Below are 23733 nucleotides of genomic sequence, written 5' to 3' on the forward strand. Positions count from 1 at the left end.
CTTCTTTTTCTCTGTTAGCTTTTATAGAAGATGGTCTATTATTATTATCTCTAGAAACTTAAACTGATGTTTTCTGAAAGGCTACTACCTGCATGTAAATATAACTGGCCACGACTGTGTCGCACGCATCCTCAGGACTCATTTCATTATCCTAGGAGCAGACTGATGGGACTGCAGGCGGCAGGTCCTTGCATCAGACTGTCTGCACCTGAATCCTGGCTCTGCCACTTGTGGAGGCTGTGACTCTCAACAAGTTAGTTAACATTTCTGTGCCTCAGTTTTGTCATCTGTAAAGCGGGAATGGAGATGACATCTACTCATAAGCTTCTTGTGAGAATTTAATAAATTGATATGTTTCCAATACTTAGAACACTGCCTGGTATGGAGGACGTGCCCCTCAAGTTTTACTAATCTTTGATCCACTTTGATTTTTCTTCCAGACTCGTAAGTTCAAAGCTGCTTACCAATTTAGGATCGATTTCTTCATTAAGAACAGCTTCATTCTTTATGAGCGCCACTCGTTGTGCAAATCTGCAGGTAGATATCGACTCCTATAAAGCAAAATAACTCCTTAAACTGTTATGGCTTAGAGAGATAAACCTTAATTTTTGTTCACAGAAGAAAGAAGCACATCTAAAGACTGATGTGTATAAAACACAATGAGGGAACATACCTCCAAATTAGGAAGCTTTGCTCTAGAATATCAGTTTTATTAAAATTTTATTTTGGCCTAATAAAATGATCCATGCCAAACATGTGGGAGATCATGAGGTCCTACGTGGTGACTGTATGTAGTTTTCAACTACTAATCTATGAAACCAGAGCCACATATATGTCATAATCATAGCAGATACTATTATAATCCACAAACCTGAATGACTACAAAATAAACATTTGTAACAGGCCAGAAAGAGGCTTTGTGAGACAACTTAGAATGCACTGGATTAGCCTCGTTTTGGAAGACACCCTGCCACTTCTTGTTTTCCTTTCTGGAGAAAGTCTGGATCCCAAGCATTAGACTGTGGTGCATAAAACATGAAGCTGAGTCTAAAGCAACCCAAGAAAGCCAGTCAGTAGCCAGCCCTTGAGCTGCACTCAGTGACACGTCTAGGGACACATCCTAGAGATGCCTCCAAGGTATCTTAGTAATCAGGAGCTAAACAGAACAGAAGCTAATGGGTCTCCTCTCTCATGTCCTCTGGCCAAGATAACTAACCCAGCAGCAGGCTTTCCAAAATTTGTGTCTGAGCCTTCTTCCCACCATCCTGGGCTGTGTGAAGTCCATTCTTAAATGGGGGTAATTATACTGCTGGCAAACCAGCCAAAGCTGTGAACTCTGTAGGGTGTTTACATCTCAGAGCATACCCCAACCCAGCTGAAAAGATGGAAACCCACCCAGGACCCTCAATGCCATCTCATAAACTAGCAACAGAAACTCAGACTGAGATCTCCAGAAAGAACCAACATACGTCGATATTCCTTTTCTCTAAAGAGAGTGTTGCGATCATGGTCGTCATGCAGTTCCCTCCCAAACTGTCTCTTAGGACACTGGTCATCATGGAGTTCCTGTAGGGAATGTGTGCACGGTGTTTTTCAGAAAGAGCAATGATCACCTGTGGCATGGTAGAAAAATAATGGCATTAGGTTAGCAGACAATGCATATCTGGAGCTCAGCTAAGCTGCAACTGCAGTGAAAATTCAAACAGAAATCATAACTGAATGCAGGGTAACATCTAAAACTTGGGCTCAAAATAAATATCTTAACATGATTTGGTACAATAATGGTAGAGATGGAGGGAAGTAAACTTAGCAAAAACATACCACTGTGAATGCTGTAATTTTTGGACAGATGATATAACTTGGCATAGAATAGGATACATTATTATCTTGTCTTCAGCCATTGGAAAATTCATGTAAAATTCTAAAGGAAATCATGCCAGAGTTTTAAAATCTTACCAAAACTGATCTCTATGACCCATCTTTAAGGCAGAAGAGGCAGAGCAGTAAATAAGAACTATGAGAGACAGCAGGGGTTAGTGTGGAGATCCAAGAATCTGGTACCACATTGTCCAGGTCCAAATTCTAGCCTTACTAGGACATGTCACTCAACATCTCTGCCTCAGTGTCCTCAACTGTAAAACAGAGAAAAGATAACATCTACCTCGTAGGGAGTTGGGATGACTGAGAGTTAAAATGTACAAATTACTTTGAGAAGTACCTAGCTCAGTGCTGTATACATGTTTGCTACCATTCTAAGTGATGGAGGAAGTTTATGTTGGTTCAACTAAGGCTTGCTCATCTTACTTTTCACTTAATAGGAAGGTACTAGCTGGATGAAAGGTTGCTGTGGAATTGTCCCCAAAGGGAGCCACCAGGGGTTCACAGTTTTCCTAGGAAGATGAACCCAGTGCTAGGATGTCCATCCCAAGTATGAGGAATAAGACACCCACAGATGTGACTTCAGAGGCATCACAAGGACCCGACTCTTGAAAATACCTCTAATAACACCTACCATTGTTCTAACCTTCCCTCCCTTCCCATCAGAACTTCTTCTACTCCCTTGGTTTATAAAACAAGGTTGTTTTCAAAGGCTGTTTAGGGCAAAAAACACACAATACCACTGGTCCTGCTTTAAATTCATGACCACAGATTTTATTATAAACCAGATATCCTGTGATAATTTCTCTCAAAAATTACTTCTCCACTCTCAGGCATGAGGCTTTCACATCTTATCCTTTTGTTTCAGACCTCCACCCAGCCTCCTCTTCCTGCCTTTAGTCTTAGCTGATGGCCACACACCCTTCCATTAGATGTGAACAGCCAGACCAGAACCATCTGCTGTCCCATCACTAAATGCCCCCCACACTCTGCCCTTCCTGTGTCACCAAACTGCTCCTTCTAAGGCCAGCCCCTTATTCTCTCCTTCTCCTCTCACTTACCTTACTCCTAAAATTATCCCTTTTCTTCTCCATCAATTTCTCTCTCTCACTTGGATCATTCCCACCCTGCATGCCCACTAGTCTAAAGACTAAGATGGCTCTTGCCAAGGCTCAGCAACCCCTGTTGTACCCAAAGCATTTATTGCCATCTTATTAGACTTTTGAGTTGAGTAAGCATTCAACCCAGGTACTCACTGCCTCCTTTTGGAAAAACACTTTATTCATTGGTAACCAGGACACCGCATTTCCCTGGTTTTCATCTTCCCTCAAACACTAGTTAATGAATGCTTCCTTTCCTTCTTCCTAAATTATAAACATTGGAGTGCTCCAGGGCTCAGTCCTTGATCCTCTTCTCTTTCTTATCTACATTCTCTCTGTGGAATCTCATCCAATCCCCTGGCATTAAATACATATATATCCTGACATCTCCTCAACTGATATCATCAGCTTCCACCTGTTCCCTGAGCTGCTGTCTCTGTGGCAACCCTAAATCTCCACTTGGATGTCTATTCTTGACCTTCTCACCCCTCTCCCCACAAATCTGATTCTTTTCCAGTCTTTACCCATCATTATTGATGGCACCACCATCTACCTAGTGGCTCAGGACAAAACCCTGGGCATCATCCTTATTTCCCCTCATTTCCAACATCTAATCCATCAGTGATTTCTATTAGTTTTACCTAAAAGACATGTCCAGAATTGGACCAATTTTTCCACTTCTTCTGTCACCATTCCAGGCCAAGCCTCCATCATCCCTTCCTTGGACTACACAAGGCTTTGACTCAGTCCTTGTTTCTCTTTTTGCCCACCTCCCCGCCTCCCCACCCCCCCGGTCTACTCTCCACAGAGAAATCTTTATAAAATATAAGTTACATCAAGTCACTTCCTTGCTTACAACCTTCCCATAGCTTCCTGAAACACCACAATGACCCAACTCCTGCATGATCTGGTTCCTACCTATCTGTCCTCATCTTCTGTTGTGCTTTCATAGCCCACATTTGCCTTACTGCTGCTCCACCATCCCAAGGTTGTCTCCACTCCTTTGAATTTGTTGTTCTTTTTATCTAGAATGTTGCCCAGATTTTCATATAGCTTCCTGTTTCACATCATTCAAATTTTTGCTCACATCTTGTCTCCTCACAAGGGCTTTCACTGAACACCTTGTCAAATGTAACATACCTATCTCCAGGCTTTTAATCTATTTCATTTTTCTTCCTGTTCTTATCACTATTTGAAATTCTATTCATTTATTTACTTTTTTAAATTTGCTTCCTTACTTGGCTTTCAGCTTCATTAGGCCAGGGACTTTGTTTCTCTCATTCACAGTTCTACCCCACTGCCTAGAGCAGTGTCTGGTCCCCAGTCCATGGGGCAGAAACTACATTGTCTTATTACTCAGTTCTCAGGATAACCCCCATTCTAGTTTCACTTACTATGAAGCAACACTTCCTGTCTCTCTTACAACTCAACGCTCTACATGAGACCTAGCTCCATCAAAAGGACACTCTTGTGGGAGTGGGGCTGGGAGGTGAGTGATGAGAGGTGGTGGCCACAAAGAGGAAGATCAGATTTATAGGAGAGTGTGGTGGCGAAGGCATCTGGTTCCTTTGAGGCAGCTGCAGGAACTTTCTGGAAGCCAGGACTTAGTGTCCTGGGTGCCAAGGGGGGATAATGGTAATATTTCACAGAGCAGTTCAGTGGTGTGGTTAGATGTGTCTCTTATTTGCTGTGCTTTGGGCTGGGTAGTATCCAAGCCCAGTTTTCTAACTTTTCTTGAGGTTCTTTATGTTTAATAAATTCTGTGTTGCTTAAATTAGCTACAGTAGGTTTTCCAGTTTATGATTAAGAAATCTGACTAATACAACATGTGTTCAACAACTTTATGTGAAATAAATGAATAAATAAATAAGTAGATTAATTAGCTTCACCTAGGAAGACAGCACGAGGATCAATAGTATGGAATGAGATTTGGTGGAACTGAGTTTCGATGTAATTGGAAAGGAAGTGGGGAACGTGGCAGACCCAAATCTGAGTGGCAAGGTGGTAGGAGGGGATGCTGAGTAGAACTCCAGACCCTCAGAACCAAGAGGACAAATGAAATATCTCTAACAATCAAGGCAGGCCCAAATGCCAAACACCAGACCAAACAGGGGTTGGTCTGACAGATGTGTGAGAGGGTGGCATTATTGTTTATGAATCATAATTAAGTATCTGACAATGTTCTAAGTACTTTGAAATTCTTTTATAAAACAAATGTCACTATTTTTTTTTCCTGCTCCAGGAAACAATCTCTTCTATTCAACAGCTTTATGACAACTTAGATGACATAAAGGAGAATATGCTTATTAAACTTCATGCTGGTATTAAATTCAATGGGGTTAGTTAATTTGGTATTGGCTGCAGTAACAGAAAATGTAGCCCAAACTGGATTTATTCATAAGGTAAATTTATTGGCCTATGTAACTATAATAGGAAAGGTTTTAGGTTACACATAACCCAAAAGGTCAGTGCTGCCACCAAGGATTTGGTTTTCGCCAATATCTCTGCTCTACCTTCTATGTTGTAGAAGTCTGCCTCTCTTCATGGCCACGGGATGGCTGCCAAATATCCTTATTTATAACTGATGTCAGAAAGTTCTCTAATCATTAAACATATATCCCGAGCTTCCCTAGGGACCAACTTGGGTCATGGGCCCATGTCTGAACCAATCACTACAGCCGAGGCTCCAACTGGCTTAGACTAGTCAAGGTCTACTCCTAGATCTGGGATGGGCTCATGGCTGCTACTCTTGCAGTGAATGTTGTAAAGGCAATTCCAACGCCCTTTCCAGAAAGGGTTCTAAAATGGTTCAAGAGAATAATTAAAATTCCAAATGTGACTATGGATTGGAAAGCATGGTCTTTAAAAATGGGGAAAATGAAAGCAGTGCATAATAAAAGAAAGAACCCCGGACTTAGAGGCAGAATCTAGCTGCCTCACTTGTGCAATTTTAGGCAGATCTCTTAAATTTATTAGTCTCTGTTTCCTCACCTGTAGAAGTGGGATTAAAATACCTGCCTATCTCACAGAAATGTTTTAAAGATGAATAGAGATTGTTTCTGGGATAGTAAAACAAAAAGCACTCCGTTTGCAGAGGTATCCAGGCTATGTTCTTTAGAATCCCTCTGGACACTTGTTACAGCTATATAAAGCCAGTCCTGGGCCATTTCTCTACCAGAGAGCTCTGAACAGGCAACTTCTCAGCTCTAAAGGAGCCTGGGTACATCAGAATAAGTCCAGACCCTTGGAGAAGATACAGATCTTCAGAGTGACCCAGAAATGGCCGGTATTCGGGAAAGAGGCAAAGATGGATTATTCTTTTTTTTAAAATTTTTTAAAGATTTTTATTTATTTGACAGAGAGAGAGATAGTGAGAGCAGAAACACAAGCAGGGGGAGTGGGAGAGGGAGAAGCAGGCTTCCCGCCGAGCAGGGAGCCCGATGTGGGACTCGATCCCAGGACCCTGGGATCATGACCTGGGAGCCAAAAGCAGACGCTTAACGACTAAGCCACCCAGGCGCCCAAGATGGATTATTCTTTACGGGGTTGCTTTGGGCTCTCTAAATTGGCCCGGAACCAAATGATCTGAACAGCACAGGCTAAGGAGATGGTTATACAACCTGGATTTTTTTTTTTTAAATGTTTACTCCCACTTGGAATTCCATGTGTAAATACAAAAAAAAAAAAAAAAAAAAAAATGTTCCTGAAGGCATTCTTTAAGCAACAAAGAGTAGACACTCACATTATACTTAATAATATCTTCAAGTACCTAGAAACTATTCTTAAAATCAATCAATCAGATTACTATTCAATGAATTAAAGAGATTTTCTTTTAAAGAGCTCAGCACATGGAAAATTATCCTCTGAAAACTGACAGTGATTTGGAGTGGTTACAACTGGCACTGGCAACATTAGTTTTTCTCCTGAACACACACATTCAGTGGAAGCCAAGTGGAAACTGAAACTCTGAAGAAGTCCCACTTATGGTGGATAACTGGCTGAAGGAAAACCAGATTCTGATTTCTGTAGAGGCAGAGAGCAAACACTCTGTTCCCAGTGGTTTCTCACTTGATGTTTGGGCTGACAGAGACTGAGGGTCACACCAGGAGCACTCGGTGAGGCTTATGGTAAGAACAAGTATGCATGCTCTCCTCCTTTTCTTCCATGGATTTAATTTCTAGGGCTGAGATGTACCCTCTTATTGTGGCTTAAAATGTTTTCGAGGAGACTTTTTGGAAAGAGTACTGCATACACAAGGAAAATTCCAAAACCAACAATACTCTGACAAACAGAAATTTATTTACTTATAAGCACAATAAGGTGCATTCAACTCAGAAAGGCTGTACCCTGGGAGCAGGTGTAAGGTCCACAATGATGGCCAGAAAGGCAGTGACAGTTCTGCATGGGATTTCTATAACCAACATGGGCTAATAAGTGTAAGAGAGGTTACCAAATTTTCTATTCCCTAGGACATCTCCATCTATATATTGAAACTGAGATGGAGAGGATGTAATTGATTACATGAATTAACGAATTGCTAATACAGCATTTATCTGACCATATGTAAGGATTTGTTTATATGCTTTGCTCCTTCACTGGATAACTTGATAGCACCATTTCTCAATTGTGTATTTACTCCCATTGTCTAACATAACTCATAGCACTTCAAAGACACTTAGTCACAGTTTGTTGAATGAATGAGTGAAATGAATGAATGAATGAATGAATGGAGTTAAACTAAAATGTGTTACACTTCCAGTCTCGTTAACCCCATAATCAAGTCCTGCATAAAGAAAACCTGGGTATAAAAGTCCTTGAATTCCGTTATTTCATTAATAGTATCTGCTCCTCTTTTTATTATTCTCCTTCCCCTGTACTCCTTGGTTCTCTCTCGCTTATCTCTTTCTATGTGAAATACCAAAATTTCTCTACTACCCACCTACTTCCTCTCTCACCACAACTCCTAGATTTACTCAACCCCACGTATCTATGTCCATATCCTGCACTTTTCCATATTTCTGTCCCTCTTCCCTCTCATGCTAATCTTCCCCTCCTTCTCTCTCTGTTACCTTATGCCATAACCTCCAGGAAGACATCTGTAGATCAGTGTAAGTAGTTAACAGCTGGAGTGATGCGTTGGATGCACATGAAACAGATAACTGACATTCAGAAAGCCAAAGGTCAATGACATGTGAGTATTGCTGTGGCCCTGGCTGAATTGAACCCCCTGGACTGGAGCTAAGGGCTAATGGACTCCCAGTTCCCACTGCCTGACATGCTCTAACCCCAGCCCTGCCTGGTTCCCTCCTACTTGTTTTTTGAGTCTCTGTTTAATATCAGCCCTGAGAGAACTTTCATTCCCTTTGCCCTCCTCAGCCAAAGTCTGGTCCCCCATTACAAGCTCTCCTTACCCCTTGGCCTTTCTCTGAACAACTCACCTGGAAGACAGCCAAGTATTTAATGACTATTTATTCCATGCGCATCTCCCTGCACTGGCCCCTGAGACCTTTGGTGCAAGGGCCGTTTCTACTTTGTTCAGCACTATGCTCCAGTGCCTAGCGCAGTCCTCAGCACACTACTGCTCCTTGTAAATAAATAAATTCATTATATAGAAAATCAAATGCATAGAGCCACCAAGACTACTCACATGAGGCTGATGTTATAAGAATTTTGAAGAGAAGAGATGTGGGGAAAGGAAGAGCTTTAATGAGAAGTAGCAGCTTGCAAAGGTTGTGTAGAATGAAGAGAGAGGATTAGGGGCAGAAGGTTTTCCTTGAGTGATAACAATTGGTGGAAATTCTGATTTAACTAATGAATATAATTTTGTATGAACAGATGGGCACAATGGGGATTAAAGCAGACAGTGCTACCATCAGAAACAACTGGGTATATTTCTTTGAAATAAAGCACTTTGAATATAGTCCATTATGTTTTCATGTCAGTGTTTTATAAGTGTTCTATTAAGTAAAAAGCTGTTAAGCAAAAATACTATGTAATATTTGAGCAAGGAAGAGGTAGGGAAGGCTGAGTCTTGTCAGAAACACTAAAATCATCTGAACACCATGCAGGCCATTAATCTCTGGGTGCTGCCTTACTGGGGTTCATTTAGTCAGAGCCTAACTGCATGCACCTTGTTCAGATACAGCTCCCTTAGGTTTCTCTCAATCTGCTTTCTCAGCCAACTTGACCATTAGGAAGCATTTAACATCAGGACAATATCAGTCTCAAAAGGGTTTATTAGGCAGTAAAAGAAAAGGGGGGGGAGTTCTGTTTGTTTTTTCAAATCTTTTAGCCTCCAACACTCATTAGCAAGTCCTTCTGCCTTGCCAATATACTCTGTACTTCTCTTCTCCAGTTTTTGATCATGCTTTTTTTTTTTTTTTTTTCTTAGAATTTGGAAGCAGTTGCCATCTTTAACATTCAAGTCACAGCACTTTACTCATGGAGCTGGAAGAACTTGAGAAATCATCTAATTCAATATGCTCATTTTAGGGATGAGGATTTTTTTTTTTCTGGAAAATTTATTTAGCTAAATTCAGACAAGCTTTCTTTGCACTTGGAGTCAGATTCAGAAATCAAAAATAGAGCATAAACTGGGATAGATTGTAGTAAACTTGGGGTAGGGGTTGGCAGGGGAAGAAGCTAAAGCAAAGAGAACTTTCATAGGATCACAATCACCAGCTAGATGAAGTCACCAGAAGCTGAAAAGATATCAGTCATCTCTAAATTATGTTCCCACAACTAATCTACTAGCCTGAAAAGATAGGCCATGGGAGGCCATTTATAACCTATACTCACACCCACTACAAATTTTATAATAAAAACAATTAGTTTTAACAGCCTCTATAATAAATTATTATTAATGCTGCCAAAAAGCAGTACTGAGAAAAAACAAAAACAAAAACAAAAACAATAAGGTATAGTGAGAGAAAACATGGTCTTTGGAGCCAAGCAATTCAAGATTCGAATCCTCATCTCACCATTAGCTGGTAACCTTGGGAAGGCCTCAGGAAGACCTGAGCTTTAAAATCTTTAAGATGGGAATAATTAATACCAACAGTATAGGGCTGTTGGAAGGTTTAAATGCAATGGTATATACAAAATGCTAGTAGCTACACCACTGTTCACAGCAGCATTATTCACAATAGCCAAAAGGAGTAAGAACCCAAGCATCCATTGATGGATGAATGGATAAACAGGGCATGGCACATGCATATAATAAAACATTACTCAGCTTTACAGAGGAATGAAATTCAAATACATGCTACAACATGGATGGACTTTGAAGACATTATGCTAAGTGACATACACCAGACTGAAAAGGACAAATATTGTATGATTCCAAGTATTTGAGTATCTAGAACAGGCAAGTTCATAGAGACAGAAAGTAGAATAGAGGTCACCAGGTACTGGGAGCATAAGGAAATGGAAAATTATTGTTTAATGAGTACAGAGCTTCTGTTTGGGGTCACGAAAAAGTTCTGGAAATAGATGGCAGTGATGGTTACACAACACTGTGAACTAAATGACACAGAATTGTACACTTAAAAATGATTAAAATGATGAAGTTTATGTTATGTATATTTTACCAAAATAAAGGAAGAAAACAACAAAACAACAATGCTAGCAGAGTGCCTGATGCAAAGTCTATCAGCAAATGGTGGATACAGTTACACCCCGTTGTGCCCATTTTTACCTGTTCTAAGTAATGTAGGGACAAGTTGATATACTTGGCCTCTGTTAGAAGTTGGCCCCCTACTCCAGTCTTCGCAACTCGCTCTGAACCAGCCAGGTCAACCAAATGAAGTTTAGCATGCCGGACAGTTGCAGATCCTGGTTCCTTGCTTGATAAATGAATAGTGAAAATGCAGTGGGAACGAGTTGAAGCCTGGTTCATTGGAGTCTGTAAAATGAAAGTGCAAAACAAAATTAATGTGAACAATGAGAATTTTGGCAGACTATCAAAAAGTTTAGATTTATGTTTGTAATGGTATGACATTTCCAATGAAGCTAATGCTGTCAAACTCAACAAAAAGCTTGTAGCTGAGATCTCTCAAAGTGAGTTATTTTTAATATACTGTCTCTTGAATGACTGACAACAGATATGGATGGGTTAATTCAGAAAGTGAGGAAAGAGTTCAAATGAAGTAAAGCGTGGGTCCTCTTACTAATATAACTTAATTTCATTACATGGCCACACTCCCTACCTTAACCTTGGCTAGCCATACTGCAAATGCTTAATGGGAATGTCATGGGAAAAAAGGTGAAAATGGATGCAGTGGGGGAATTCATTATACACTTATATATATACATATATAGTGTATATATATATACACTAATAAACACAACCCACAGATGAGGATGCCCAGTATCACTGCTACTACCCAACAGTGAACAGGGGTCCCAGCCAATGTAATAAATAAGAAAAAGAAATACAAGTCATAGTGACAGGAAAAGAAGAGATTAAAACATCATTATGTACAGAAAATATGGTGGTCCATATAGAAAATGCAGGAGCATCTATAAACTGTTAAAAACTAAGAAGTTTAGCAAGGTTGCTGGATCCAAGATCAACATGCCAGATCAAGAAAGTTCTAATAACCCAGCAATAATTAATCAGGAAATACAATACTTCTAATGGCCACAAAGACAATGAGATAACAGACGACTAATCTTATAAAAATGCGTGATTTGTAGGGAAAATTATATTAAAAGATACAAAAAGGAAACCTGAGTAAAAGGTGTCCAGATATTAATATACCATGTCAGGGATGGGAAAACTAAAAATTCATTTCTATATTAATTTCTCTGTATTAACCTATATATTCCATGCAATTGAAATAAAAATACCACACATTAGGTTTGTGGAACAGAACAAACAAATTGATTCTAAAACACAGATGGAAGAGCAAATATTAAAAAATAACAAAAATAATTCTGTGAAAGAAGAACAAGAGAGGGGAACTTGTCCTGCTATACATCAGGGTATATCATAATGCCACGGTAATTAAAACAGTGTGGTGTTGCTGCAGGAACAGATAAACAGTAAAACATGTTGGGCTCATTTCAGCACTCTGTATAAGATAGAGGAGACATCACACTGCCGTGGAGAAAGGATGGACTAATTAACAAATAGTGCTACAATAACCGGCTCTCCATCTTAAACAAAATAAATTTAGGTTGCTTTCTCACACCAGACACAAATAAATTCCAGAATGTATTAAAGACTTATACATAAAATAACACAATTTTAACACTAATATAAGAAAATACAGAAGGATATCATAGTCAACCCAAGGTAGTAATGGATCTTTTTTTTTTAATAAAGATTTATTTGAGATTTATTTGAGAGAGAGAGAAAGTGAGAGAGCGAGTGGGGAGAGAGGCAGAGGAAGAGATCTCAAGCAGACTCCCCACTGACTGTGGAGCCTGACACGGGACTCAATCTCATAACCCATGAGATCATGACCTGAGCCAAAATCACAAGTCAGCCACTTAACCGACTGAGCCACCCAGGCATCCCTAGTAATGGATCTTTTATGATAAGACATTAAACACAAAAATGAATTGATTGAAAGTATTTGACCAAATTATCCAAAATTGAAGAACTTCTGAGTGATAAAATCTGCCACAAATTTAGAAGACCGGGAGATGATATTTGCAATCCATACAGCTGACAAAAGATTAATATTTGAAATAAGGAACTCCCACATGTCAATAAGAAAAAGACAACTCAGAAAAAGATGAGCAAAGGATATGAACAGGCAACCCATAAAGAGGAAACCTGAACATGGTCAATAAGTATTTGAAAAAAAGTGCTCAAACTCACAAATAATCAGGACAACTAATTTGAGCCATAATGATAAACTATTTCATTCACATCTGTCAGACTGACAAAATTAAAAAAAAACCAAAGTCTAATGAGTTAAGGTTTGTAAAGATACAAAGAAATGGGAACTTTTATATACTGCTGGTGAGAATAAACATTAAGAATCCATTTTTTTTTTTTTTATCCACAGAGGCTAGAAAATTTTACTATTGATTTTCCATTTATATATATATATATATATTTTTTTTTATTCTTATGTTAATCCCCATACATTACATCATTAGTTTTAGATGAAGTGTTCCATGATTCATTGTTTGTGCATAACACCCAGTGCTCCATGCAGAATGTGCCCTCCTCAATACCCACCACCAGGCTAACCCATCCTCCCACCCCCCTCCCCTCTAGAACCCTGTTTGTTTTTCAGAGTCCATCGTCTATCATGGTTCGTCTACCCCTCCGATTTCCCCTGCTTCATTCTTCCCCTCCCACTACCTTCTTCTTCTTTTTTTTTTTCTTAACATATATTGCATTATTTGTTTCAGGGGTACAGATCTGAGATTCAACAGTCTTGCACAATTCACAGCGCTTACCAGAGCACATACCCTCCCCAGTGTCTATTACCCAGTCACCCCATCCCTCCCACCCAACCCCCCACTCCAGCAACCCTCAGTTTGTTTCCTACAATTAAGATTTCCTCATATCAGTGAGATCATATGATACGTCTTTCTCTGTTTGACTTATTTCACTCAACATAATCCCCTCCAGTTCCATCCATGTCGTTGCAAATGGCAAGATCTCATTCCTTTTGATGGCTGCATAATATTCCATTGTATATATATACCACCTCTTCTTTATCCATTCATCTGTCGATGGACATCTTGCCTCTTTCCACAGTTTGGAAATTGTGGACATTGCTGCTATAAACATCAGGGTGCACGTACCCCTTTGGATCCCTACTTTTGTATCTTTGGGGTAAATACGCAGTAGTGCAATTGCTGGGTCATATGGTAGCTCTATTTTCAACTTTTTGAGGAACCTCCATACTGTTTTCCAGAGTGGCTGCACCAGCTTGCATTCCCACCAACAGTGTAGGAGGGTTCCCCTTTCTCTGCATCCCCGCCAACATCTGTCATTTCCTGACTTGTTAATTTTAGCCATTCTGACTGGTGTGAGGTGGTATCTCATTGAGGTTTTGATTTGGATTTCCCTGATGCCGAGCGATATTGAGCACTTTTTCATGTCTGTTGGCCATTTGGATGTCTTCTTTGGAAAAATGTCTGTTCATGTCTTCTGCCCATTACTTGATTGGATTCTTTGTTCTTTGGGTGTTGAGTTTGAGAAGTTCTTTATAGATTTTGGATACTAGCCCTTTATCTGATATGTCATTTGCAAAAATCTTCTCCCATTCTGTCGGTTGTCTTTTGGTTTTGTTGACCGTTTCCTTTGCTTTGCAAAAGCTTTTTATCTTGATGAAGTCCCAATAGATCATTTTTGCCCTTGCTTCCCTTGCCTTTGGCGATGTTTCTAGGAAGAAGTTGCTGCACCTGAGGTCAAAGAGGTTGCTGCCTGTGTTCTCCTTTAGGATTTTGATGGACTCCTGTCTCACATTGAGGTCTTTCAACCATTTGGAGTCTATTTTTGTGTGTGGTGTAAGGAAATGGTCCAGTTTCATTCTTCTGCATGTGGCTATCCAATTTTCCCAACACCATTTGTTGAAGAGACTGTCTTTGTTCCATTGGACATTCTTTCCTGCTTTGTCAAAGATGAGTTGACCATAGAGTTGAGGGTCCATTTCTGGGCTCTCTATTCTGTTCCATTGATCTATGTGTCTGTTTTTGTGGAGTACCATACTGTCTTGATGATGACAGCTTTGTAATAGAGCTGGAAGTCCGGAATTGTGATGCCGCTGGCTTTGCTTTTCTTTTTCAACATTCCTCTGGCTATTTGGGGTCTTTTCTGGTTCCATACAAATTTTAGGATTATTTGTTCCATTTCTTTGAAAAAAGTGGATGGTATTTTGATGGGGATTGCATTGAATGTGTAGATTGCTCTAGGCAGCATTGACATCTTCACAATATTTGTTCTTCCAATCCATGAGCATGGAACGTTTTTCCATTTCTTTGTGTCTTCCTCAATTTGTTTCATGAGTATTTTATAGTTTTCTGAGTACAGATCCTTTGTCTCTTTGGTTAGATTTATTCCTAGGTATCTTATGGTTTTGGGTGCAATTGTAAATGGGATCGACTCCTTAATTTCTCTTTCTTCTGTCTTGTTGTTGGTGTATAGGAATGCCACTGACTTCTGTGCATTGATTTTATATCCTGCCACTTTACTGAATTCCTGTATGAGTTCTAGCAGTTTTGGGGTGGAGTGTCTTGGGTTATCCACATAAAGTATCATATCATCTGCAAAGAGTGAGAGTTTGACTTCTTCTTTGCCGATTTAGATGCCTTTGATTTCTTTTTGTTGTCTGATTGCTGTAGCTAGGACTTCCAATACTATGTTGAATAGCAGTGGTGATAGTGAACATCCCTGCCGCGTTCCTGACCTTAGGGGGAAAGCTCTCAGTTTTTCCCCATGGAGAATGATATTCGCTGTAGGTTTTTCATAGATGGCTTTTATGATATTGAGGTATGTACCCTTGATCCCTATACTCTGAAGAGTTTTGATCAAGAAAGGATGCTGTACTTTGTCAAATGCTTTTTCTGCATGTATTGAGAGGATCATATGATTCTTGTTCTTTCTTCTGTTAATGTATTGTATCACATTGATTGATTTGCGGATGTTGAACCAACCTTGCAGCCCAGGGATAAATCCCACTTGGTCATGGTGAATAATCCTTTTAATGTACTGTTGAATCCTATTGGCTAGTATTTTGGTGAGAATTTTTGCATCCATGTTCATCAGGGATATTGGTCTATAATTCTCCTTTTTGATGGGGTCTTTGTCTGGCTTGGGGATCAAGGTAATGCTGGCCTCATAAAATGAGTTTGGAAGTTTTCCTTCCATTTCTATTTTTTGGAACAGTTTCAGAAGAATAGGTATTAATTCTTCTTGAAATGTTTGGTAGAATTCCCCTGGGAAGCCATCTGGCCCTGGGCTTTTGTTTGTTGGGAGATTTTTGATGACTGCTTCAATTTCCCTAGTGGTTATAGGTCTGTTCAGGTTTTCTATTTCTTCCTGGTTCAGTTTTGGTAGTTGATACATCTCTAGGAATGCCTCCATTTCTTCCAGGTTATCTAATTTGCTGGCATAGAGTTGCTCATAATATGGTCTTATAATTGTTTGTATTTCTTTGGTGTTGGTTGTGATCTCTCCTCTTTCAGTCATGATTTTGTTGATTTGGGTCCTTTCTCTTCTCTTTTTGATAAGTCTGGCCAGGGGTTTATCAATCTTGTTAATTCTTTCAAAGAACCAGCTCCTAGTTTTGTTGATCTGTTCTACTGTTCTTTTAGTTTCTATTTCATTGATTTCTGCTCTGATCTTTATGATTTCTCTTCTCCTGCTGGGTTTAGGCTTTATTTGCTGTTCTTTCTCCAGCTCCTTCAGGTGTAGGGTTAGGTTGTGTACTTGAGACCTTTCTTGTTTCTTGAGAAAGGCTTGTATTGCTATATACTTTCCTCTTAGGACTGCCTTTGTTGCATCCCAAAGATTTTGAATAGTTGTGTTTTCATTTTCATTGGTTTCCATGTATTTTTTTAATTCTTCTTTAATTTCCTGGTTGACCCATTCATTCTTCAGTAGGATGCTCTTTAGCCTCCATGTATTTGAGTTCTTTCCGACTTTCCTCTTGTGATTGAGTTCTAGTTTCAAAGCATTGTGGTCTGAAAATAGGTAGGGAATGATCCCAATCTTTTGGTACCGGTTGAGACCTGATTTTTGACCTAGGATGTGATCTATTCTGGAGAATGTTCCATGGACACTAGAGAAGAATGTGTATTCCGTTGCTTTGGGGTGGAATGTTCTGAATATGTCTGTGAAGTCCATTTGGTCCAGTGTGTCATTTAAAGTCTTTATTTCCTTGTTGATCTTTTGCTGAGACGATCTGTCCATTTCAGTGAGGGGGATGTTAAAGTCCCCCACTATTATTGTATTGTTGTTGATGTGTTTCTTTGCTTTTGCTATTAATTGCCTCATATAATTGGCTGCTCCCATGTTAGGGGCATAAATATTTACAATTGTTAGATCTTCTTGTTGGATAGATCCTTTAAGTAGGATATAATGTCCTTCCTCATCTCTTATTACAGTCTTTGGTTTAAAATCTAATTTGTCTGATATAAGGATTGCCACCCCAGCTTTCTTTTGGTGTCCATTAGCATGGTAAATGGTTTTCCACCCCCTCACTTTCAATCTGGGGGTGTCTTTGGATCTAAAATGAGTCTCTTGCAGACAGCATATCGATGGGTCTTGTTTTTTAATCCAGTCTGATAGCCTGTGTCTTTTGATTGGGGCATTTAGCCCATTTACATGCAGGGTAACTATTGAAAGATAGGAATTTAGTGCCATTGTATTGCCTGTAAGGTGACTGTTACCGTATATTGTCTGTGTTCCTTTCTGGTCTATGTTGCTTTTAGGCTCTCTCTTTGCTTAGAGGACCCCTTTCAAGATTTCCTGTAGGGCTGGTTTTGTGTTTGCAAATTCCTTTAGTTTTTGTTTGTCCTGGAAGCTTTTTATCTCTCCTTCAATTTTCAATGACAGCCTAGCTGGATAGAGTATTCTTGGCTGCATATTTTTCTCATTTAGTGCTCTGAATATATCCTGCCAGTCCTTTCTGGCCTGCCACGTCTCTGTGGATAGGTCTGTTGCCAATCTAATGTTTCTACCCTTGTAGGTTACATATCTCTTCTCCCGAGCTGCTTTCAGGATTTTCTCTTTGTCTATGAGACTCGTAAGTTTTACTATTAGATGTCGGGGTGTTGACCTATTTTTATTGATTTTGAGAGGGGTTCTCTGTGCTTCCTGGATTTTCATGCCTGTTTCCTTCCCCAAATTAGGGAAGTTCTCTGCTATAATTTGCTCCATTATACCTTCTGCCCCTCTCTCTCTTTCTTCTTCTTCTGGGATCCCAATTATTCTAATGTTGTTTCATCTTATGGTATCGCTTATCTCTTGAATTCTGCCTTCGTGATCCAGTAGTTGTTTATCTCTCTTTTTCTCAGCTTCTTTATTTTCCATCATTTGGTCTTCTATATTACTGATTCTCTCTTCTGCCTCATTTATTCTAGCAGTTAGTGCCCCCATTTTTGATTGCACCTCATTAATAGCCTTTTTGATTTCGACTTGGTTGGATTTTAGTTCTTTTACTTCTCCAGAAAGGGTTTCTCTAATAACTTCCATGCTTTTTTCAAGCCCAGCTAGTATCTTTAAAGTGATGATTCTGAACTCTAGATCTGACATCGTACTAATGTCCGTATTGAGTAGGTCCCTGGCAGTCGGTACTACCTCTTGTTCTTTTTGTTGAGGTGATTTTTTCCGTCTTGTCATTTTGTGCAGAGGAAAATAGATTAATGAGAGAACAAAATGCTAGCAGAGTAACAACGTCCCCAGAAAATATACTCTAAACAAATCAGAAAAGACCTGAAGCAGTGGAAAAGAAAGGGAGAAAGAGAAAGAAAAAAAAGAAAAAGAAAAAGATAAAGATAAAAACAAAAACAAAAACAAACAAAACAAAACAACAACAAAAAAAACCAATGTGATCAAATATGATCAGGCTGGTATATAGCTCAGTGCCACACACTAGATTTGGGGTGTATTTTGGTCTTTTAGAAGAAAGTGCCTCCCAAAATTTTAAAGAAAGAAAAACTTATATATGTACAAAAATAAGGGTTGATATGATGAAGGGATGGAATATGACTGTAAAGATGGAAATTATAAAAAATTTTATAAAAGGAATTGATAAGAAGTTGTTTGAAAAAAGAAAGAAGAGGATTTAAAAAAAGAAAAAAGAAAAAAAAAGGGAGAGGATGTGATTAGGCAGGGGAATAGAAAACACCATATACTAGAGATTTAGGGTATATTTTAGTCTGTTAGAAGAAACTATCTCAAAATTTTAAAGAGAGAACAACTTATATATATAAGCCAAAAATATGGGTAACTACTATGAAGGGATAGAATATGACTCTAAAAATGAAAAATAAACATTTTTTTTAAAAAAAAGGGATTGATAAGATGTTGGTTGAAAAAGGGAAAAAGAAAAATTCAAAAAGAAAAAAAAAAGAAAAAAAGACAGTTAAAAAAAAATTAACTTTGAAAGACTAAAGAATCATGGTAAAAAAGCCATGAATTGTATGTGCAGTAGTCCCCTAGCGCTGGAGTTCTGCTGTTCTCATTGATCGGTAAACTTGGTCTTGGCTGGCTCTTCTCGCTGATCTTCTGGGTAGGGGCCTGTTGCCGTGGTTTCCAAATGTCTCTGCCGGAGGCGGAATTGCCCCGCCCTTGCACCCTCCCGGCTAAGTAATCTGCTCAGGTTTGCTCTCCGGGGATTTGTTCCCTGCAAGCTTTCCGTACTGCTTTGGAGGCGGACAGTGAAAATGGTGGCCTCCCAATCTCTGCCCCGGAGGAGCCGAGAACTCGGGGCCCCGCTCCGCTTCTCAGCGAGCCCCCAGAGAAAAGCCGTCAGTCATGCCTGTCTCCCCGGTCTCCTGCTGCACTCCGTGCTCACCCGGCCTGTGACCGCGCGTTTCTATCTCTGGCACCCGACCCCGGGTGGAGTCTCCAAACCCAGCAGATCCCTGCGGTGCACTCCCGCGCGGCTCCTCCCGGGGGAGGAAGGTGAGTCTCCCCGAATCTGCCGCTTGTTGGGTCCCTGCTTCCAGAAAGTGGTCGCTTTTCTGTTCAGAGAGTTGTTGCTATTCTTTTCTTCAATCTCCTGTTGAGTTTGTAGGTATTCAGAATGGTTTGATCCCTATCCAGCTGAATTCCTGAGAGGAGATGAAATCCAGGTCTCCTACTCCTCCACCATCTTGCTCTGCCCCCAAGAATCCATCTTTGATAGAGCTACCACACGATCCAGCAATTGCACTACTGGATATTTACCCCAAAGATACAAATGTAGGGATCCAAAGGGATACGTGCACCCCGATGTTTATAGTAGCAATGTCCACAATAGCGAAACTGTGGAAAGAGCCAAGATGTTCATCGACAGATGAATGGATAAAGAAGAGGTGATATATATATACAATGGAATATTATGCAGCCATCAAAAGGAATGAGATCTTGCCATTTGCAACAACGTGCATGGAACTGGAGGGTATTATGCTGAGCGAAATAAGTCAATCAGAGAAAGACATGTATCATATGACCTCACTGATATGAGGAATTCTTAATCTCAGGAAACAAACTGAGGGTTGCTGGAGTTGGGGGTGGGGTGGGAGGGATAGGGTGACTGGGTGATAGACACTGGGGAGGGTATGTGCTCTGGTAAGTGCTGTGAATTGTGCAAGACTGTTGAATCTCAGATCTGTACCTCTGAAACAAATAATGCAATATATGTTAAGAAAACAAAAAAAGAAGATAGCAGGAGGGGAAGAATGAAGCGGGGGAAATTGGAGGCGGAGACGAACCATGAGATGATGGACTCTGAAAAACAAACTGAGGGTTCTAGAGGGGAGGGGGGTGGGAGGATGGGTTAGCCTGGTGATGGGTATTAAAGAGGGCACATTCTGCATGGAGCACTGGGTGTTATGCACAAACAATGAATCATGGAACACTACATCTAAAATTAATGTAATGTATGGTGATTAACATAACAATAAAAAAATTTTTAAAAAAGAATCCATTTTTGAGAGCAATTTGACAATATGTGATGAGGATGCAGATGCATATAACCTACAACCCAGTCTCAGACTACAAGGTATTTCCTGGAGAGAAATCTGAAACAGGGAACACCAGGAGAGAGAAAAATTGTGGATAATATACACACATGTGAATATTTACTGCAACACTGTTTGGGGATAGTAAAAAATTGGTGCAAGATGTATCACCTAAATGAACATCTGTGGTGGAAAAGATGAATAAACTGGGATAATTCAAACTATAGAGAAGTTAAAACGAAGCATCTTTTGGATAGACTGACAGATGGGATTTCTGAAATGCTGAAGAAAAAAAGCATAGTAAAGAATGATATAAACTTAGATAATCAAAATGATACCTGTGATAGAACTTAGGTAATCAAAAAAGCAATGTTACCTAAAAAATTTGTTCATGGCTCTATAACTTAGGTCATTAAAGTACAAAAATATGGTTTGGAAGGACACAGCAAATTAATGATAAGAGTTGCCTTTCTGAGGGATACGAAGCAAAAGGCCAACAAGAGGACTTCAATTGTATCTGTAATATTCTATGTATTTAAAATGATCAGAAGCAAATTCTGATACCTAAAAATAAAAAATCATCTAAAAATATTCCAAATGAGTGCTCACATAAGTAAATGGGTGCAGCTCTCCACCTCTGCAAAATGGGATTTAATGAAACAATTTCCATATGGATGCTCACGTATTCAGATAGAGTAACACACTTGGATGCTATTTTAACCAGAAATTTCTTTCTGTAAATAGGAGTTCTTGATATACACCATTGTTGATTTATACCAAGTAGCAAAATACACTGATGTCAAAATACTGGCATTATTTTGGTGATGATGTAGCCAGTGAGTTAAATGGGCTGAAAATGTGACCCCATTACCCGTTGCCGCAATTACTATACCCAGATCTGGCCAGTGTGTGATTTTGCATGCTGAAGTGGATCGGCAAATAACTGTGCCTGCAAAACCGCAACTCAAATTTAGAACCTAAGTTGAGGTGTCTTGAAAGTGACTGGAAGTTATTTGCAGAACTTAAACATGGGTTTCATTTCACTGTTATAGTCACACAACAATAAATTCTACAGTACTGTCACAAAAGTCAAATTGGTGATTGATATAAATGAATAACACAGAGACTATCCCCAACAGCTGTCTTCAGCATCTACATGGATACACTGAAATCACAGCAAAATGTGGCCATTAGCAAATAATGGAAGAGTGGGCCCATTTCAAAGGAATGTGAAATTTACATCAAATTAAATTGTATTTCTGGAGTCTGTAATTAAAATGCAGTAATATGCTGTCAGAGTCCATGCCTACAATTTTGTAACTTCTCATAAATATTTCCTGCATGAAGTAGTAGTTGCTGTCCTCTTAGCTAAAATTTTCTTAAACCTCAGAAAACATTCTTTACATGTAGCTGTTTTAAGTGTGATTGAATGTGCTGGTGTCTGCTCTGTGTTATTTAAGGGTGTCTTTATGTCTCATAAGCATGCCCCTACATTTGTCCTTTTAAAGGTAAAATTGTATTAAAACATTTCTGAAACTGCCTAAGAACAGATGGCAGCATTTAGGCAGATTCATTCAAATTTAAGCGCACATTTTAAACAAATGTGCTCTTGGCACTAGAGCCTGTGTCTTTGGAAAAATTTTAGTGATGATTAATCATCTGCATGCAGAGAGCTTTCACATTTCATATCAGCCTATGGCTACAGCTCTGCATCAGGCAGCACAAAGACTAGAAGGAAAGTAAGACATAGACCTTGCCCTCAAGGAATTTATAATCTAGTTCAAGAGCTAAAGACAAAACAAGTGAAATGAGAGTGAATGATGAGAAAAAGGCAAATGTGCAATAAAGTGGTCTGTTCTCAGAATTGAGTATCCTGATCCTCTAGGCAATACCTGAGAATGATAGCCATCCCCTCATTCTGGAAGTTTTCCACCTACCCTGCCCCTCTTTGGTTTCTATAATCAAACATTTTTCTGGCACTTTTTTTTTTTCTTTTCTTTTTTAGAGAGAGAGAGCGAGAACTCACATGAGCAGGGAACAGTGGGGGGTGGGTGGGCGGGGAGGAAGGGCAAGGGGAGAGAGAGAATCTTAAGCAGGCTCCACACCCAGTGTGGAGCCCAATACAGGGCTCAATCTCACAACTCTGAGATTATGACCTGAGCCAAAATCAAGAGTCAGAAGCTTAACCAACTGAGCCACCCAGGCTCCTCGTGTTCTGGCACTTTCTAACTGCTGTCTCCTTTTCCTTTATTGGATCCTTTTCTCTCTAGTCCCTAAAACAGGCATGTCTCAAGCTGTGGTCATCATATTTCTTCCCCTTGGAAAGCTCTTCTTCTATAGCTCTGATTACCACTGGATAGACACTATAGTGGGATTAAAAGTCACATACCAATGATTTTAGAATTTGGTATTGGGACACCTGGTTTTAAGTCCTGTTTCGTCACTTACTAGTGTTGAAATCTTAGGCAAATTTACATAATTTTGGTTTTCATGTCTTTGTAATGCCATAATAAGACTTGCTTTGCTGGGGCACCTGGGTGGCTCAGTCAGTTAAGCATCAGACTCTTGATTTTGGCTCAGGGTCATGATCTCAGGGTCATGAGATCGAGCCCAGCATCTGGCTCCATGCTCAGCAGGGAGTCTGCTTGAGATTCTCTCGCTCCCTCTCCCTCTGCCCCTCCCTCCACTTGCAAACACACACACTCTCTCTCTCTCTCTCTAAAATAAATAAATAAATAAATAAATATCTTTAAAAAAAAAAAAAAAGACTTGCTTTGTTGCAAAGAGCTATACTGAGTGTTGAAGTGGCCCATGAACCATAAAAGATCATATAAACGTCCATCTCTGTTGATACTCACTCTATTCAGATGCCTCCCATATCCTTATTTCCAACCACAAATTCTCTGTACACTAGATTAGAATGTGTACGAGCCCATCTGATAATTGTCTCTTAAATGACTTGCCAGCATCTTGGACCTAATGTTCCCCCAAAACCACCTCATCACTTTCCTTCATTCTGTGTCCTACACATGGGTATCCAATCCATTTTATTCCTGTTCAATTTACCCCTATTTGTCTCCAAATATCCTTTATCCCCCACCTAGGTCATGACATT

The 23733-nt window shown here is 39.6% G+C and overlaps 1 protein-coding gene across 2 annotated transcripts in view; it reads right to left on the reverse strand.

Moving 5' to 3' along the window:
* KIF6 (kinesin family member 6) overlaps nt 1-23733 on the reverse strand; it is a 440006-nt gene that overhangs the window by 282350 nt on the left and 133923 nt on the right. For both annotated transcript variants that reach the window (XM_034991249.1, XM_034991248.1), the window contains exons 7-9: nt 10675-10881; nt 1470-1613; nt 465-551 (exon numbers count right to left, since the gene is read on the reverse strand). In XM_034991249.1, the coding sequence (XP_034847140.1) occupies nt 465-551; nt 1470-1613; nt 10675-10881 (438 nt within the window). The remainder of the gene's footprint in view (nt 1-464; nt 552-1469; nt 1614-10674; nt 10882-23733) is intronic.

Source organism: Mirounga leonina, unplaced genomic scaffold, assembly GCF_011800145.1.
Source record: "Mirounga leonina isolate KUSES-001 unplaced genomic scaffold, KU_Mleo_1.0 Mir_53, whole genome shotgun sequence".
NCBI classification, from domain to species: domain Eukaryota; kingdom Metazoa; phylum Chordata; class Mammalia; order Carnivora; family Phocidae; genus Mirounga; species Mirounga leonina.